At 42.0% G+C, this 18,771-nt stretch overlaps 2 protein-coding genes and 1 pseudogene across 2 annotated transcripts; all 3 read left to right on the top strand.

The window, feature by feature from the left end:
• Positions 1 to 762: 762 nt before the first annotated feature.
• Positions 763 to 7,132, top strand: LOC110976493 (mitochondrial inner membrane subdomain organizer 1-like). Its single transcript, XM_022229804.2, has 5 exons — positions 763 to 935; positions 2,948 to 3,007; positions 3,946 to 4,108; positions 4,590 to 4,756; positions 5,200 to 7,132. The coding sequence occupies exons 1-5, from the start codon at positions 783 to 785 to the stop codon at positions 5,530 to 5,532; spliced, it is 876 nt and encodes a 291-aa protein (XP_022085496.2). The 5' UTR covers positions 763 to 782; the 3' UTR covers positions 5,533 to 7,132.
• A 463-nt stretch (positions 7,133 to 7,595) lies between these two features.
• LOC110976492 (tripartite motif-containing protein 3-like) lies at positions 7,596 to 11,718 on the top strand (annotated as a pseudogene).
• Positions 11,719 to 14,049: 2,331 nt separating this feature from the next.
• On the top strand, positions 14,050 to 18,168 carry LOC110976491 (uncharacterized). Its single transcript, XM_087147563.1, has one exon. It carries the CDS (start codon positions 14,226 to 14,228, stop codon positions 16,338 to 16,340), a length of 2,115 nt encoding a protein of 704 aa, XP_087003689.1. The 5' UTR covers positions 14,050 to 14,225; the 3' UTR covers positions 16,341 to 18,168.
• Positions 18,169 to 18,771: the final 603 nt, after the last annotated feature.

Below are 18,771 nucleotides of genomic sequence, written 5' to 3' on the forward strand. Positions count from 1 at the left end.
ATTCAAGTGTACAATTAAAGGGCTTAAAATGAGATTTTAGCAAGACTTTGTTTCAAACTTCCCCGAATTTAGACAAAGATATTTCTCGACCGAACGTCCCTAGAACTAAGCGCTACCTATTGACACAATCGCAAATGTTAGGCAATCCTGTCAGTGACATAAAAGTAAATAATATTGGAAGAGTTTACTTTTGGGGGACTCGATGGAATTGAATTAACGATGCTTATCTAGGATGCCCCAGTGTCAGTCCGTACCACCAAAATATATATCTCACGGAGTCCTCGAAGTGACACCTCGAATCGACATCTACGACGTTAACCAGGTGGGGCGTTTTATCAAGAGAAAAAGCGAAGTTTAAAGTGAGAGGTCGACATCTTGCGATAATTTTGTCGCGAATAACATTATTTTCATAGAAGGTCGACCATTTAATGAGCTAATTTATCGCAGTCCTGGTAATAACGGTATGATTCTGAAAGTGAGAAACAGATACGAGGGGAAGATTTTCGAAAGCCTTTGCACTGAATGCGAGATGTCAGCCAGGTTCTTGGACACGTTTATTGAACACCGGAGGAATTTGTTCGCAGTTTTTTCCATATTTTTTGCGGGGATATGACTGTTGTCTATTTTATTGTAAACGTCCGTAGTCGATGGCAGCTGATACGTGTATGTCTGCGACAGGTATGGTGCCTCGATCAAAGTACAACTTAACTGTGCACAAAGCCTGCTCATTATATTGTTAGGGCGCCATCAAACGACAAAAGTGAGCAGCAGAAACATTAAAAATGGCGGCGCCCATGGACAACGAAATATCGCCCCCAATATCAGAAAACACTGCCACTGCCAGCCGACGAACCGTTGTTCATGCAAGAGAACCTGAAGGCAATCGTTTCCAGAGATGCGTTGACTTCATTGACGAAAATCTACGACTTTTTAGGGTAAGAGAACAGATTTTAAAACGATTTACAGTCACAAGTGGCGTTTACCATCATTCATAAAATCATGTCCATGTGTAGACCAGGTGGATTCCCTGACCGTAGAAATGAAGACAACGTCCAACCTGAGCTAGTCCATGTGTACATGTATCCACGGCATGAGTCACCATAATTTGCGCTCTTAGTACTTTGACCAAAATTTGTTCTTAAAGTGGCTTTTGATTCTCACTAGTTGAAAGTAAAATCAAACATGGAAAAATGTTGTGAAGAACACTGAATGTCACCAAAGAAACAGCAACAACGTCTTCTGCTGACGCATCAGATTGGCTGTAGTAAAACCTACATCACCATAATGCATGGTGCATGAGTGTATGTAGGTTGCAAACGTCAGTTTACGGGGTATCGGTAATGCACTTATTCTGAAAAATCTGCCCGTTAATGTCTCTTGAATGAGGAATTATTTTTACATTAATTGCTTTGGTGCAGTGATGCAGTTTGAGGGGGAAAAAAACACTTGTATTTTTTTTAGTTTATTTAACATAGCTTGATTTTTCATCACAGTTCTTTTTCACTCACCTAGTTTTTAATTTTTGTCAATTTCATTTCAAGGTACAGTGAGGCATGAAGTTTTATTCTTTCAAATAAGTCATATTAGCATTAATGTGAGTAATTGATGTGGATGACAACCTTTCTTTCTAGGTGTATTTCTGAAAAAAGTTACAAAATACAGTGCCACTGAATCCGCGGCCACTGTTGGCAATGGAAATCTCAGAATATAAGGTGTGCAGTGTTTTTTCAAGCTCCATATTTATTTTTGATAATGCCCTCAGTTGCAGGCGAAAGTTGACCAAAGTGGTCATCATTGCATGTTTAGGATGTCCAACACCGATCTTGAGTGAACAGCAATCATTTATCCATTTTCTAGACAATTTCAACCAGTTAATTTTTGTATTTTGTCTGTAAAGCAAAACACTATCCTCTGTAGACATTTTTCCAGAATTCTCACTAGAAAAGCTTTTAATTTGCACATAGCTGCAGACAGAAAAATGCCGAAGTGACGATCGATCATTGACAGTAAATTAATGTCCATGCATAATTTCATTCAAGAGTTCCGCGACAAGAAAGTTGGATTCGCGAATATTTGTATGCGTGAATTTAGGGTACTCCACTATAGGTGTTTGTTCGACTTCTTACGATGTGATGGGTAATTTGGAAAGAATTCCTCATACCCCTAGCCCTAATTATTCCCTTCAGTGATTTATTAGTCATCTGAAAAAAAAATCCTTAAAGTAAACTTTAGCAGTGAAATACCAATGTACATCAAAAACCTTCAGGCCAGTCACATAGCCAGTCACGTAACGTAGGATTTGTGCACAGGGTATCAAGTGGCGTCTGTCTATCAGGTAATTTTTAGACACTAGCCTTTGTGTCCCCATGTCCTGAATCTGATCTCTTCCAAGGCGAGTCAATCTCTTGATTAAAAGCTGACACTGGTCTCAAGCATTCACTACTTCTTGAGAGAGAGCCTTAAAGTCTTCAGAAAATAAAGATTGAGAGCATCATATCACGATCAAGGCAGCTGTCAATGCACCCTCATCCGGCTGTAGCCGACATTACGCCATTCTCTTGTTTTCAGGTTTCTCTTAAAAAGAGATAGTAAAAACATAATTGTTGTAAGGGATCGTGGTAGTCGATTTTTGTCATTTCTTCACGAGCACATAACACAGTGTTTCATTTGATCCCCCAAGGATACACAAGAAATGGTTGATGGTCAATCAACCTTTCTTCAAGTTCATAAAAGCATAGATGGGCTGGACATTGTAAAGCTCTTTTCTCCAAGCATAAATTTCGCAGCAGGGCCAAAAAAATGGATGATCCCTTCATCACCATCCCATGTTAGAAGCAAGAGGTGATGTACTGTAGTGTTAACATCCAGTGCTTAAAATAATAACTACACTCAGACATGATGTGTTTGTCCATCCATTTCTTTTTCCCAATTTTTTCTACATCTTCAGAACGGCGTCACTGTAACCGCTGCCCTGGGTGTGTTGTTAATTGCCAGAAGCATCCGTGTGGTAAGTGGATGTAGCTGACATAATCATTGCTCTTTGTGAATTTCTATCCAAGCTTGTTTCCCCTTCCATGCTATGGCTGCGTCCGAATCTCTTGTCTAGAGCTAGGTCTAGGTCTTTCCTCCATTGGAAATGCACGGAGACGTGCAGACAATAGACCTAGCCGTAGCTCTGGAAGCCCATTTTGGACACAGCTTCTGCCAGACTATTGAAAACCAAAAGCCTTTGCCTCATGTCAGGCCAAACAAAAAAAAAGTTGGTTTTCTGGTGACCTGACTCAACCCAGAAAACCATACAATCAGTGCCTTTTGTTCCAGTGTTAATACAGAAAACTAAATGGTTGTGATACCGACCCTGACCAGATTTACTGTAGACATCAATCTCTGTTTTTTTATTTTCCTAATTTATTTTCTAAGGTGGGTGTATTGAAAGCCTTCGAAAAAAGCCTTGGTCTAATGTGCCTCCACCTGTCCACCCACTCAAATGGCAAATAACACTAGTGCTGATGTCAATTCAATTCAATATAACTTTATTATCCCATTAATTTTAAAGGGAATTACCTTGGGCCTTTTTACACACATTTAACGAACGTTAAAAAATAAAAAATTTAAGAATCAATATAGTTGATAATAACTCCTACATAATAAAAAGCTTACTAATACTGTATGATCATCAGATCATGGAATAATCATCTAGCACTCCATGATAAAGTGAGAAATGCAATAAAAACCACTACCAGAGGAAAACATGACACTTGACACGTCATCTTATATTCAGACAAATCACAACTTTACAGAAAACGCACAGCAAAATAACAGGACCTCAGTTTCAGACCAAAACGAAATCCCCAAGTTACCCTAAGCCTCAAAACTAAATATGCTGCTGCTCATGAAAGTCTTATGTCTAACTTTCAAGTCTAACTGCCTTTTTTTTCATTGCAGTATCAGCGATTCCAAAGCGTGTCGGACATTCCGGAGGAGTTCGTCCGCAAAAACGTGAAGCTGTACGGCCGCTTTATCGAGGTGAAAGAGGACCCAGTCCACATCGTCGTGCGGCACACGCCCATCTTAGACCTTCAGAAATGGCCGAGAAAACAAGACGAGGGTGAGTGAAGTGACATAAAGCTGAATCCGAGGAATTTAGGATCAGAATATTTTTATTGCAGTGGTAAGAATAATTTGAGCAGAGTGGAATTTTCAGTCTGCCCCCTCATCAAACGATTCTTTCCATTGCACGATTATATCCATCATTTGTTTCATATAAGGGACTGAAAACGTCTCTGTTAACTGTAAACGTCACTAATTTGTTTCTTCAGCTCAGCGTAAACTCGCGACTTGAAGTTTTCGTGTTCCGAGCCACAGTTGATATTAGTTTGGACAGATGTAACTGCACCTTCCCATGTGCAGTGCAGCCTTCATTGCCTGACTGTGCCTTTCGTATACACGCAGTTTATCTAATGGGATATATTCAATGACGCCGCCATTAGATACCGAACTGAACTGACCCCGTGACTGTAAATTCACCCACAAAGAAGGTAAAAATGTAGCATTCCGTGAAAAAAACGTGACGTGTATCATCTCCGTAGATGGCCCCAGTGGGCTGCCGGTACATCTCGCCGGCCTAGAGCTACAGGACGGATGCAAGGAGTACCTAAGAGGAAGACTTACCGCTCAAGTCACGTTACGCTTCCACGTGCTTGACGTGAACAAAGAAAATGGTCTTGACTGCATTGTAGACCTCGTGCAGTGGAAGGTACATACATGTTTAGGTTTGAATTTTCCAAGTACTGTTCATTTTCAAGTAATTCATTTAAATTAGTTGTCATATTATTTTAACATTAAGTGTTTATGTTATATGTTCGTTTTCCAAAGATAAGATGGTGTTAGATATGTTGCATTTTTTTTACTTCGAAGGGGTTCCTACAATAATCCTCGTGGGTTTTTAGGGATTTGTTAGAAGGCAGTTTGATAATTTCATTACTAGACTTATTTGCAGACCTCACTCCTTTGCCAAAATGATAGCAGAAATATTCAATTTTCTCTATGTTGAATATTCACCAGTACTCCGAATTCACAATTTTCAAAAATAAAATGAACCAATCAGCAGGTCATTGTTTCTTGGTAGATTCCATTAGTTGTTTTCCGTCTGCACTAGTTATTAATCTTGGTGTTTTATTCTCTTATTCTCGTTTGCAGTTTCCCTTCAGAAGGACTTCCTTGAATGAAGAACTTCTGAGCCAAGGTCTTGCCAAAGTTACACCTCTCCCTGGTCTTTTGGATCAACGGCTACAGACAAGACTAACACAACAACTTCTTGCAGCCGAGCTGCGGGCAGAGAAGAAGTCCCGAGGGGTGTGGTTGCAGGAGCGTGAGCCCAGCCGGCTGGCAGTGGCTAAGGACCGGCTGGCTCTGGCAGGAGCAGCACTCGCATCAGGGGTGACCGTCTTGGGGAAATTTGCAACCCTTCCATGGAGAGCCATCAGGGATCTACAAGGCATTTGGAGGAGACAACGTGACAGGGACAGCTGATGAGATGCAGATCAGTCTGAAATCTGTCAAGATGAAAAATGGAACATGTCAAGCTCAGTTGCTTGTCTGTCATTATTCCTTCCATTCTGCACCCACTCAAGGCTGCACAGCAGCTGCTCATATGTACACCTGGACATTGCAAGAAGTGAGGGCCACGCCCCCCCTGAACAAAAGAACTTGCAAAACCAAGAAGAGGGGAAAAAGGTTAAAACAGGTCATTACATTGAAAACACCTCTGATTCAACCCCTTTATAAGGGCAAGTTTTTTTTAATTTGCTGCAGATGAATGTTTTGCCCCCTCCTGGTACATCCTAACAGGGCGCACCCATGTGCGTGTAGTTTGCTGCCCTCAACGGTTTGTGCACGAATCAGATGCCGCTCAGTCAGACGTAGTGACCGTCAAGACAAAGAATGGATTGTGCAGAGAGCCATTAAAAATGCAGGGGTTTGAGAATTCAGTCTTTTAGCTGTTTGCAGCTTTTTTGTTGAGATGTTGACCCTGTATTTCAGCTTTTTGTTCACCTGGAACTTTTTACATTTCAGCTTTTTGCCAGCTGTTCTCAGCCAAAATCGCCAAAATTTGCCAAATATCGTTCATGTTCATTGTAGTTAGAATTTAACGAGCCTCGCTCCCTTTTCAAGTCAAAAATGTAAACGTGGCTTGAAATTGAATATACTTAGGATCGCTAAAACTAGGAGTGGCCCAACTAACTTGTCCATCACATGCTACAGCTAGCTACGGTAGCCACTGCCATGCACAAAGCCGTTCAATATTGGAAGTTTGATAAACTTGTGTTGGGACTGATTTCTGCCAGCGTGTTTCTATGAAACAGTTTTATCTTTACTCCACTTATTCCCACCAAAAACACTGAACCAATACTCTTATTGGTGAAAGACTCGGAGTCGTCCAGACATTGGATGAACAAATACTGGATAGGATTAAATGCATTTTCGGTGTGTAAAAAATAAACTGTGAAGGAGACATCGATTGTTACATCTCCTTTAGTACCGTTTGTTACGGGATGTCTATGGACATTAGAGTTTCTTAATATTAAATTATGCTGTAGCAAGTAAAAACCACTCCACCTCCCCTAAATCCTGCACCCGGGAGATTTCTGGTTTACCATGTATGTATAAATCACAACTAATTCTCTTAAATAATAGCCGTGTGATTGCATAATCTTCCCAAATCCATTTTCAATTTTATTCCACGCACATACCAGAGAAGAGGAGTCAGTTAAGGAAATGTTTATATATACATTTAGCAAAGAAAAACAAAGATCGACTGCTAATTCTCTCAAAGTATACTGTTTGTTATAAAGCATTGCAGAACTATACAAGTATTTTAGTTCTAACGCCTTATTGGAGAAGATTACGTTCAGGAAAAAAACAAAATTTTAAAATGCTCTGAAAAACCTGTGCCCCCTAACTGCTCAGACTTCTCCAAGGCGGCGGTGTTGGGCTTCACCACAAGTACAATTCATATTAAACTCAATCTGAAAACAGAATGTGCAGCATCTCGAAGAGAGTGCTTGCCAAAACGGATTTCGTTAGCTTTGCCTTATTTTCAATTAATATTATACTCAATATGAAAACTGAATTTAGTCTCGTGTGGAGTGCTTGCTGGAACTTATCTCATAAGCTTTGCCGTCTGCATTTATACAGGACTGTGTTACGCAACACTTGCCTCGCTATGCGTGTCTCGAATTTCTCAGAAAATTTCCCGCTATTCTGCGAAACGCGGGAAATGAATATTGTAAAGTAAGATGAGAAGCGAATGTACACAAAAGCCACGCACTAACAAACTGTGTGCATTTCCCACCACTGAAAAACACGCAATAAAAGAATGTATCGTTGCTACGTGTCGTATTTACTGTAATGAAAAGCTTCAAGTCAGCGTCGCTTGTCCACGAAATAGTGAGTAATAAAAACAGTGTAATAAAGACGATTCAGGAAAGAAATTATGAGATAAAACACCACATTCTTTGGGAGAAAAAAAAAACACGAGACCAGTACGTACGCATACAGCATGGCTGTACTTAAGCCTTACTCAAAAATCCGTGGGGGAAGTCCCCCCCCCCGGATACGCCACCACTGGCTATGTCATGTTTTAGCTAGAAGAAAAAAATCGTCTTTAAAATAAATCTATGTAGACACATAGATCAAATTCACCTCAAAGCAAACGGATCAACCCCGAATGGGAAACACAAACCAAACAAAGCTGAATTTTTGAGAAGCTCAACCACAACGAACCAAACCACAAGGCAAACAACACTAGCATTATTTTTGGGGTCCTTGTTGGTTGACACAGAAAAATATTACCCCTGCCGCCATGTGCATGTGGCGCGCTAAACTTGACCGCACGCGCGACCTTCCTCCGTGACGTCACTGATTGTTACATTACGCGGGCGATGCATGCACAGTACATGCATGCAATGTATAGAAATACAGTACATGTACATTGTACATTCTGCAGAAGACTGCAGCACATACGCGATTGCACTATGACATCGGCAGCCATTGTACATGAAGACCTAATCCTCGGGCTGCAAGGAGCTGCAATCTGACCCCGATTTCGACCATGTCCTCAACCATGTCTGACGTGGGTTCTCCCTCTTTGGACGTGTCTGACCAGCTAGAATGCCCGGTCTGCACGGAGCAGCTGTGGGAACCTAAGCTGTTGAACTGCGGCCACACCTTCTGCCTGAAATGTCTGGAAGCGCTGTTCCAGCCCGAGATGTTCCCCCAGAACCCTGTGGTGGTCTGCCCCTTGTGCCGCAAGAAGACCCCGGTCCCTAACAAAGGGATAGCTGGCCTCAACTCTAACTTCGCTCTTCAGAGTCTCCTGGAAGCCCTGTCGGGCGTCAAGCCCAAAACCCCAGCGGAGGTGGCCAAGACCGAAGACGGGGAGCCTACCACGTGCGAGATCCACAAAGAGATGAAGAAGTTCTACTGCAGCTCGTGTGAGGTGCTGATTTGCCGCGACTGCACGGTTGTGGACCATCCCCGGCCAGAACACAAGTGCATGAATCTGGACGAGGCTTACACCTGGAGGCGTCAACTCAATGAGAGGGAGTTGCAGCTGGCCGTACGGGTAGTCAAGCTGGCCAAAAAGGCAAAAGGCATTCTGCAGTCCACCGAGGCCTCTCTGAACCAGCGATGCGACCAGGTCATTGGTGAGATCGAGAAGTGCCGGGAGGCAGGCCTGGAGCAGCTCCAGGAAAAAATGGAGGCTATCGAAACCTTCCAAGTCGACCTGGAGAACGAGATCCTGGGGCTCCACGACTTGACCGAAGCAGCCACCAAAACAGATCTCTTGGACCAGTCCAAGGGCGTCATCGAGAGCCTGACATCCTTGCGAGAGCAACAGGACGAGGTGCTAGACAAGCCAGAGAAGGTACAGTACCCAGTCTTTGTAGCATCAGGGGAGGAGATCCAAGGATGGCCCAAGCCTATCAACCTGGACGGATCAGGCAAGGGCAAGTCTCGCAAGCCCAGGCCAAGGAGACAGCACAGCTCTGGATCTGTGGGCCAGTCCAAAGAGGAAACGGGTGGCATCAGCGGGGAGTTAACTAGTCTGATGGGGGAGCTGCTTTCTGGGGACAGCATCATGCTGGACAGTCAAAAAGGAAGGGGTCAGGGAAATCGAGGGAGAGGCTACTATCATCACCGTGGGCGGGGAGGCAACCAGTACCGGGGGCGAGGCAGTAAACGGGGTCAGGGAGGAGGGGAGAAGGGCCGAGGGTATTAAAACCAAAAAGGAAATTAACTGTCAAATAGCTCCATATCAGTGAATAATTACATTAGTGTGCACAGCCGGGTTGAAAAACATCAAAAGTTTCTTCGTTTGAACTTAATTAAAGGAATTCCAGTTATGGAGTCTGTTGTCAGAATTTGTGTGAGGGGGAGGGGATTAGATTAATTGAGGGGGGTGCATTCAAATACTACAAGCCTAATCACAAGGCTGGGAAATAAAAGAAATCTGAACAATACGGCCGTTTCTCAATAGTGCGCCACAAAGAGTTTGCAACACGTTGGCCAATCACAGTGCGCGAAATTTGTCGACCCAATGCTCGTTTGGAAAGGGTTGACAAATTTTGCACGGTATGATTGGCCAATGTGTTGCAAACTCTTGGTGGCATGCTATTGTGAATCGCCTGTATTGTTCAATATTCTAACTAAAGCTGTAGCTCTTGGGTTTAGTTAGCCAGGTACCTACAGATGTTATTCAAATTTTGGATCACTTGGTTTTGCCTGCTGTATATCAACTGTTGCTAATTCAAGTTTCTTCACATTTCATGATACAGTAGTGTTTTGCCTATGTAATTGCCTGGTCTCTTGTCATAAATGCCCATCTTCAATTGCATGTACATTTTTGTCTCTCCTGGATTGGCAGAGGAATAAAAAGATCTTTGTCTAAATGCTAGTGTGAAACACCAGCTCCTGCGGTAAACTAGAGTAGCAAAAATTGTACCTAAAATACACAGTTTTTTCTTAAATTCCATATGCATGTTCTCGTATTTAATTGCTTACTTTCATTTCAAGGCTTTTCATAAACAAACTCCTGAAAATTCTTTGACATTAACATAAAAAAGTACAAGTTTGTTACATATCGATTTAAGGGAAAAATACTTTGTTTCTGCCAGCTAAATTGAACATGGGATTGTCAATTCAATGATTAATCTTCATTTTAGGGTAGGTTGGCCTTGAAAACATAAAGGAAGGCTGGAATGAGTCGGCATTATTCTCGATCAACCACTTGAATTGAATAACTCCATTTAACATTCAAATAAGGTGCAGATGTACATTTTGTAGAAATGAGAAGGAAAATGAATTCACTTACATGTATGCCATCAAAAAATTTGTTTTGCTTCCAACTTCATGGAAGCTGAAAATACAGGTGGATAGGAATTCTCCCACTTCCCCCCCCCCCAAAAAAATACCTGATTTGGTATGGCCAAGTGCTAACTGGTTAAAACTAACGGCAGCAAAAGAGGTCGTTGACTTTTTTTTTTTTACATGTACATGAAAATGAACAACACTTAAACCCAAACTGACTAGTTTTTGTGTATAAAAACATCCCGAAATTCAAGGACTTAGCCGTGTTGGGGTACTAGTTGCGTGTATGAAGAAGGGTCTGTATGTTGGACGTTTTTGCCGCACAGTTTCAGACTAAAATGGGTATATCTTTATCTTTATTCTTTCCTTTTGGGGGCGATGTTACCAGAACATGGTAGATGGTTATAATTTGCCTCAGTGTTGAGATGCATGTAAGTGAAAGCATCAATGTGTGTTAATTGGATGCTTATCCAAGTTCATTGTTAAAGGTTGATAAGGTTAATGAGGTATATGATTGTCCAGTCACAAGATATCGGATATTTATTGGATTAGGCTTTATTTGCCAGACTGTTTCAGGCAGTGTTATAACAGAGCTTGTATCATAAAGAAACTTAAATATATTTGCCAAGTATTAAATATATTTGTTTTCATTCAAATTACACTATGCCAGTACTTCAACATTTTCAGTTCATCGTTGTGAATCTAGAAATAATGTGTGGTGTAGTTATTTGATTGCAATTAATATAGTTTGAAAACAGAGGTTTAATTTATTGCTTACCCGTTGTTTTATCTCCTGTTTTCAACAAGTGCATTGATTTACCTGTCCAGAAAATATGAAATTGTATTTGAGTTACATGACAAATAAATCTCGTGTAATGTTACCCTTAGCCTAACCGAACCCCTGTACGATGCAATTACAGTCACTTAGAAATGAAATGAAATGATTAATACTATTTCTTGAATTCTTTATTTTTAGTTTTATTGTAATTTTTAAAATTTATTTCTGAAAGTACCCTGAGTAACCCAGTTAGACGCCATGCCTGCGGTGGCACTGCTCTCACGCGCACAGAAGGCTTCCGGTTGACGCGAGCGTGCATTTAGCAAATCAAGACACCCTATTGGTTGAAGAGACATGTAATGCGCGCGCGCGCCACCTCTCCACGAGCATTGTGTCACCACAGAAGTGGCTTCTGATTCTGGTTGTCGAATTACATTTCAGTGAAAGAAGACACAACAGTACACAACTAACTTCTTCGTGGGTCATTGTAACTAACCCTTTTAGTACATGTGCATGCTCTGTCGGTGGAAATATTTGCAGTTTGAATTAAATTATTTCATTTCCGGAAATTCACTGTTTCGCATCGTGTCTCTGCTGTTTAAATTAAATTTGTGTTTGTAGTTGAATTGTTTTTATTGCACAGGTCCACGATTACATGTCTAATTATTTGTCATTAATAGGTCATATACCTCTTGGGTAGAAACAGAGTGAATTATATTTTGGCCACAAAAGAACTCTTTTGCAGGTTTTACCGGAGATGATAAACGCATAACGTTAGACTTTTTGTCTCTTCTTGACGATGTGGAAACTCGACTTGAATAAAGGCACAGCCGTGGCCGGCTCTGGAGGATTCTTTTCAAAGAGAAGTAAAGTCAGTCATTTTAAACAGCGGAAGCTTATGAATAGCCGTGAAGACTACCATTTTTTAGAATCAATAACACCATTTTCCACAAGAGGGTACAAGTTGTATCCCCAGATACTTGTTGGAAAAACACACTTGGTACGCGTACGTACTGGAACTTTTGTGTTTACGCCCTATATCGATGAATATTTAGCGCACATGTGTGCGCAGTCAACGTTTCCCACCTGACACTTCATCACAGACGAGGCGTCGGTAAATTAGCCATGCTGCACTGTATTTATTGATCTACACAGTGGGGATTATCTGAATTTTAAGCTCAAAAACAAGGCACATCAGTGTTAGAAAAAACAGCTCACACAGCTTCAATATCACTTTAAAGTTCCGTTAACAATAATCAACTGCTTCCAACTATCTTTCCCCCAAAACAGCCAGTTGAAACATCACGCCAATTAGTTATTTTAGCTTCTTTTAGAAAACAGCCAGAGAACTGAATATTGTTTTAATAGGCACTCTTCTGATCGGCATTTGACCTCGATTAATGTACAGGCTGGAGTTGATCGCTCGACGTCTTTAACCATACTCAAACATTATAGACACTTTTGGTAGCGACGCACGTCTTGTGCCGATATCCGCCGGTTGTTAGGATGTAAACTGATTAAAAGCTTGACGCCAAGTCGATCGTAATTTATACAAGCAAGGTGTAGCATAAAGTTTACGCGTCTCCTGAAACAACTTCAGTACTCTGTATATGAAAAAAATGGCAATTTTCTCGCTGTAAATACAGTATCATTGTGCCCAAATATTAAAACAATCGCACTTAATCTAAAACTATTACGCAAGTTTCCAGCAGCTCCAGGGTTCCGGGTTTCCTACCGTAGACCTCATTGTCCCTTACGCCCAGGGTGTGAATTTTCTGTCACAGAATGTGCTTTTTGTAATATTACCTCAGAAAAAAATACCCCATCAGCGTGCAGCTTTGGCAGTTCCTATTAAACCTTAATCTGCTGAAATATCAAATACCTACAACATTTATGAAATCGTTTCACTGGAGAAACGCGACTTCCAGGAAAAACAAGAGACAACATTTTAAAATGCTCTGAAAACATCAGTACCCCCAAACAGCAAGCATTCTCCTCTGTGAAGGTGTTGGGCCTCACCAACATTACTCACAAGCGAGACTGATTGGTATGAAATGCTCCCTTGCATTCTCCTACTTTTTACATACCCTGTCGCACCTCCTTCGTAACGTCTATTTGTACCATTCAACAGCTTGTAACATCTGTTCATACCATGGGTGCACGCCTGACTACGTGGTATGCATTATCTGAATTCTAATTAGGACAATTAAATCCCACTTTACAACGAACCGCAGGAAATGTTGGCTATCGTGGTAAAATGAACCTTTAATTTATGAGTTGGCCACTATTGAAATTGAACATGAAGTTAACTCTATGTGTTTGGAATTTAAAAGCAGCAATTTCCTGCCAAATTACCTGTCATCTCTATTGAATAATTTTATATATTGAAAAATATTATATATATGCGAAAAACTTCATTGTTATTATTTAAGAAAGATTTTGGAAAAACTTGAACGAAAAACTTGGAGCCCACATGAATTCTAAAATGGTCTAATTCCATCCCCGATTCATCAGTTAACAAGTTTATAAAACAGATTCCATGAACGAGATCCAAATGGAATTCCCCGGAATTAGATCCATTGCGTCAACGCAGCTTGTGAAATACTATCCAAGTACATGTACATGTAGGCCTACATCTACAGGACGCGCAAAATTTAACACCAACAAAACCATAAAGGAACATGCACTTCCTTCTTCCATGACAAAACTGAATGTACAAAATTCTATAGGTTAATGTGAAAGGAGAGGAGCTTATAACCGGAAACAAATGGAGACGGGTCAATTTTATTGGCTGCTGGGATACGAAACCATGACGCATACGACCTTCGCCCCGTTGACGTCACGTGTTCAGTTTATGTTCGTGTACGTGTACGTGTACGTACGTAGACAGACTATAGTTACGCAGTTGTACATCAGTTTGAGACATTGTGCATAAAATTACGTAGGCCTACACAGTGCTTACGCGTTCTTCGAGTGCACTGTCAAGGCTTTGCAGAGATGCGTTTTTGAAGTACAAGTTGAAGTTCATGCTTAGCTGTAATACACGGCCGATATTTCCACCAATTTTTGTACAAACATGGCTGGCGTAATTACGTCATACCAGGACGTACAGCCGGAATGTGCACTCTGCTCGGGGCGGACATTGTTGTCGGAATCCAAGCGGCTGTACTGCGCTCACACCTACTGCCTGAAATGTCTGAAAGGGCTGGTCATGTTGGACGATATACCCCCCAAAAACCCAGTGGTGGGCTGCCCTTTGTGTCTCACCCTGACTCCGATCCACAGCCCAGAGATTGCCTGTCAGAGCACCATATTCGACCCGCAGAGTCTCCTGGAAGCCTTGCCGCCTCTGGTGCAGCCTGAAAGCCCAGCAGAGGTGGCCAAGACTGAAGACAGCGAGTCTTACATGTGTGAGATTCACGAGGAGATAGAGCCTGACACCCCGGCAAAGGTGGCTGAGACGGAAGATGGTGAGCCTTATGAGATTCACAAGGAGTGGGAGCCTGAAACCCCGGCAGAGGTGGCCGAAACGGAAGACAGCGAGCCTTACATGTGTGACATTTATGGGGAGATAGAGCCTGACACCTCGGCAGAGGTGACCAAGACGGAAGACGGTGAGCCTTATGAGATTCAAGAGGAGTGGGACCCCGAAACCCCGGCAGAGGTGACCGAAACGGAAGACGGTGAGCCTTATATGTGTGAGAATTACAAGGAGCCCGAAACTCTGGCAGAGGTAACTGAGACAGAAGACGGCGAACGTATGTGTGAGACTTATGGGGAGGTAGAGCCTGAAGCCACTGCAGAAGTGACCGAGACGGAAGATGGTGAGCCTCCTGTGTGTGAGATCCACAACGAGGTGAAGAAGTTCTACTGCTGCTCGTGTGAGGTACTGATTTGTCGTGACTGCACGGTTGTGGACCATCCCCGACCGCAACACAAGTGCATGAATCTGGACGAGGCTTGCACCTGGAGATGTGCACTCAATGAAAAAGAGCTGCGGACAGCTGTGCGGGTGGTCAAGCAGGTCAACAGATCAGGGGGCATCCTGAAGTCAACCGAGGTGGCCCTGAACCAGCGATGCGACCAGGTCATCACTGAGATTGAGAGGTGCCGGGAGATGGGCCTGGAACAGCTCCAGTGGCATGTGGAGGCCATCGAAGCCTTCCAAATCGATCTGGAGGCAGAAATCTTTGGGCTCCATGACCTGACTGAAGATGCTACCAAAAAAGATCTCCTAGAGCAGTCCACGGAACTAGTGGAGAGCCTGATGTCCCTGTGCGAGCAACAGGAAGAAGTAATCAACAAGCCACAACCGGTGCAGTACCCAGCTTTCCTTGAGTCTGTGGATGAGATTCAAGGATGGCCGAAGCCTCTCAACCTCGATGGACTGGATGAGGAGGAGCCTGATTTGCCTACACCCGAAGGACAGCAGAGCTTGGAGTCCAAAGACCAGTCAAACAAGGACACAGACAGCACCAGCCGGGTACGTATTCCCCCAGTTGTGGATGCCGGGCCAGTGGTCGTGGACAGTTCTTCTAGGAAGGACAGTCTGGGTGGACGGAGTGAGAAAAATCATCAACCTAGAGTGAGGACACAGCAGAGCTCGAGATTCAATGACCAGCCCAAAATAGAGAGAGGCAACACCAGCAGGTTAGTTTCCCCACTTAGGATTGCATGGCCGCTGTTCATGACCAGTTCTGGATTGGCCAGTCTGGGCAGAGTGGGTACTGCAAATCGTCAACCCAGACCAAGGCAACAGCAGAACACAAGATCGGGTACCACCAGCAGGGGACTGCAGGAACATCAGACAATGGCGCCATCAAGGGGCTTTGATTGTCAAAGGCAGCACAGTCCAGGGGGAAGGGGGAAGGAAAGCCGGGGTAGGGGCAAACATCATCACAGTGCGCGGGGTGGGGCTAATAATTATGGTCGTGGTGGGGCTGATAATCGTGGCTGTGGTGGGGCTGGTAATCGTGGCCATAGTGGGTCATATAATCGTAGCCATGGTAGGGCTTATAATCGTGGTCCTGGTGGGACTGATAATCGTGGTGGCGGTGGAGCCAGTCATCATGGCCGTGGTGAGGCTGACCACCGTGGTCGTGGTGGGGCAGACAACCGTGGTCGTGGTGGGGCCCACCTCCGTGGCCGTGGAGCATGGGCGTGGCGGAAAACAGGGACAGGGAGGAGGTAAACAAGGTCAGGGGTCAGGACGTCAAAAAGGCAAATAAAGACTCTTCCACAAAATCACTGAAAAGTTTACGTGGGTACCAACAGCCGTTCATGTCTGAAAAAAATTCATTTTTTTACATGCAGGAATTTTCCATTGTCTCATTATGGGTATTTCCCTTTACTCCTAGTTAAACCAACTTTCAAATTGGCCGACAAGTTGGTGGAGTTGTCAGTGCCTAAACTCACATAGGCTACACATCATTTACGCTACCTGAGCAGATGTTTATGAATGCGATGCATCCATAATTTGTTGCTTATCTGTGTGTTTCCCTTGTTGCTTTAATCATTATCTGTTTAGTTATAACACTGCGATATTATCCATGCCAATCTTTTTCCTCTAATCCTCACCAAGAGGTAAATGTTGTTTCAAGTGGTTGATAGTTAAATAATCTTTGGAGAGCTTTTCCAAAATGCAAGTGTATGCAATCAGGATGGTTACAGACTGAATTGTTCTTGTTTGTTTGTTGGGTTGTTTGTTTGTTTGTTTGTTGGGTTATTTGTTTGTTTGGCTTCATTTTGTTCAGTTCAGTGGACTGGCTTCTCTGGGAGAAATCCCATACTCATTCAATCTGTGTGAGCTTTGAAAAAATCATTTTTTTATCATTTAAGGTGTTCTTACATCATAAAGCACATTTCATTAATTGAAAGTTGGATTTAATCAGGCAATTTTGTGTGAAAATTGTGTATTGCTTCAGGTTTGAAATTGCCAGCGTCTCACTTCTGTCTTAAAGTCATTTATCGTATGTATATTTTATCTGTGTATGTCTTTATTACAATTGCCTATGAATTTAATCTCGCTGTACCTGGCTAGATGGAATGTACATTCTTCCTTTCATGTGAAATGTAGTACATGCACTAATGTATATTAAATGTATATAAAAAACAATGTAATGTAATACCTAAAATGAAATCCTTAGAAATGTCCATTTGCATATTCAACCTCATTTCCATTTTAGTTATGATAGTTTAAAGGGTATTTTGGTGCATTTTTTTTCATTTCTCTGCTGGGGAAAGCTGTGTATTTACGAGCAAAATTGTGGCGTTATCATGTTATCAAGTGATGTCAGCACCAACAAAATCGTTTGCAATGTCTGGATATTTTGCTTTTTCTTTTTTTTTTTTGGCCAATTTGTTATTTCAGACAATGGAAGTAAGCCAGTAACACAGTTTGCTAAAAAAAATCGTTTTTATTGAGTAAATGTTAGGTTCACAATAGGAGCGGAAATCCACTTTCGATCTATAGTGTCTTCCGGGAATGAATGATATCACAGTTGCAGTGCACACATTTGTTAAGAAAAATAGAAATTGTGAAAAAGAAAAAAAGGACTTTTAAATGCAGTTAATCAAACAGGCATGTAAAATAGTTTCCACTGAAAGTTGAATAGGAAAGATTCACAGCATGGAGCCTTTGAAAAAATAAGGTATCCAGTTGCATTTAGGCAAGTAGACTTGCCATTTCTGTTGCTGTTTTGGTGCATTAGGGAGTGTCAAGGAATAAGAAATTTTTGTGTGTTTCACAAAAAATACAGTGTGGAATTTTTTCCAGTTCATCAATACACAGATTAAACTTAATATTGTTCATGAATTTTGATTCTCCAAATAAGTTTGAAGGGTGTCAGGCGAAACAAACATTCTATCTTAATGTAATAGTTCATGCTTCATTCTTTAAACATGTTTATTGTAATTGTCAAAGGTAGTTATGAAGTTCCTCATGTGTCACCAAAGCCGAAAAATGTAGGCACGGCCTATGGTATTTGAATTAAAACATTTATTTCAGGAAATTCCTTCGATTGTGTGTGTCAAAGCTGGAGTCACTTGCTTCTGTCATGTTTAATTGATAAATGAGCATTTTTTAAATGTTCTGGTCTGTGATTGCACACCTATTACACATCTGTTCACAGCTCTGACCTGTCATTTTATAGGGCGCCCTCATCTGTTGGAAGTTTAGGTAACAACTGAAGCTTTTTTTGAAGGGGGGGGTTAAATTACTCCAACTGCCTTGGAACACACCATGCACTTCCTTATGGGAAGATGGATTATTGCTAGTCTTGAAAGGAGACTAGTCTGGAAGCTTTGCCTTTTGAATTGTCAAACAGTACATGTACTTCCTTTGAAAAAATCCTCCCAGAGCCACCAGTATAGCCTTTAGTCAAGTGGAGTTTTCCAACTGAGCATGTAAAAAAAAAGGCATAAAAACCCTGGAGCTTGAGAGGGAACAGTCTACATATAGTTCCCTGACCTGAAGATTCCTCTCAAGAGATGACTCTTGATAAAGCCTTAAAAAGATTGAGCCAGATTCACTTACCTGGGTTTGGAAATGCTCTGGGTAACTGTTTTGTAGATATCATTTGATTTTCTGCAAAGATTGTTTTGCAGTAAAACGAATTCAACAT

The sequence above is a fragment of the Acanthaster planci genome, linkage group LG16 (assembly GCF_054643075.1).
Source record: "Acanthaster planci isolate LZ-2023a linkage group LG16, COTS_SCS, whole genome shotgun sequence".
Classification (NCBI taxonomy): Eukaryota; Metazoa; Echinodermata; class Asteroidea; order Valvatida; family Acanthasteridae; genus Acanthaster; species Acanthaster planci.

What these genes read in the sequence shown, in the direction of transcription:
- LOC110976493 (XM_022229804.2), top strand. Translation starts at nt 783, where the DNA reads ATGGCGGCGCCCATGGACAACGAAATATCGCCCCCAATATCAGAAAAC. An exon ending in AAAATCTACGACTTTTTAGG is followed by an intron (nt 936 to 2,947) that starts GTAAGAGAACAG and finishes CTACATCTTCAG; the next exon opens with AACGGCGTCACTGTAACCGC. An exon ending in TAGACCTCGTGCAGTGGAAG is followed by an intron (nt 4,757 to 5,199) that starts GTACATACATGT and finishes TCTCGTTTGCAG; the next exon opens with TTTCCCTTCAGAAGGACTTC.
- LOC110976491 (XM_087147563.1), top strand. Translation starts at nt 14,226, where the DNA reads ATGGCTGGCGTAATTACGTCATACCAGGACGTACAGCCGGAATGTGCA.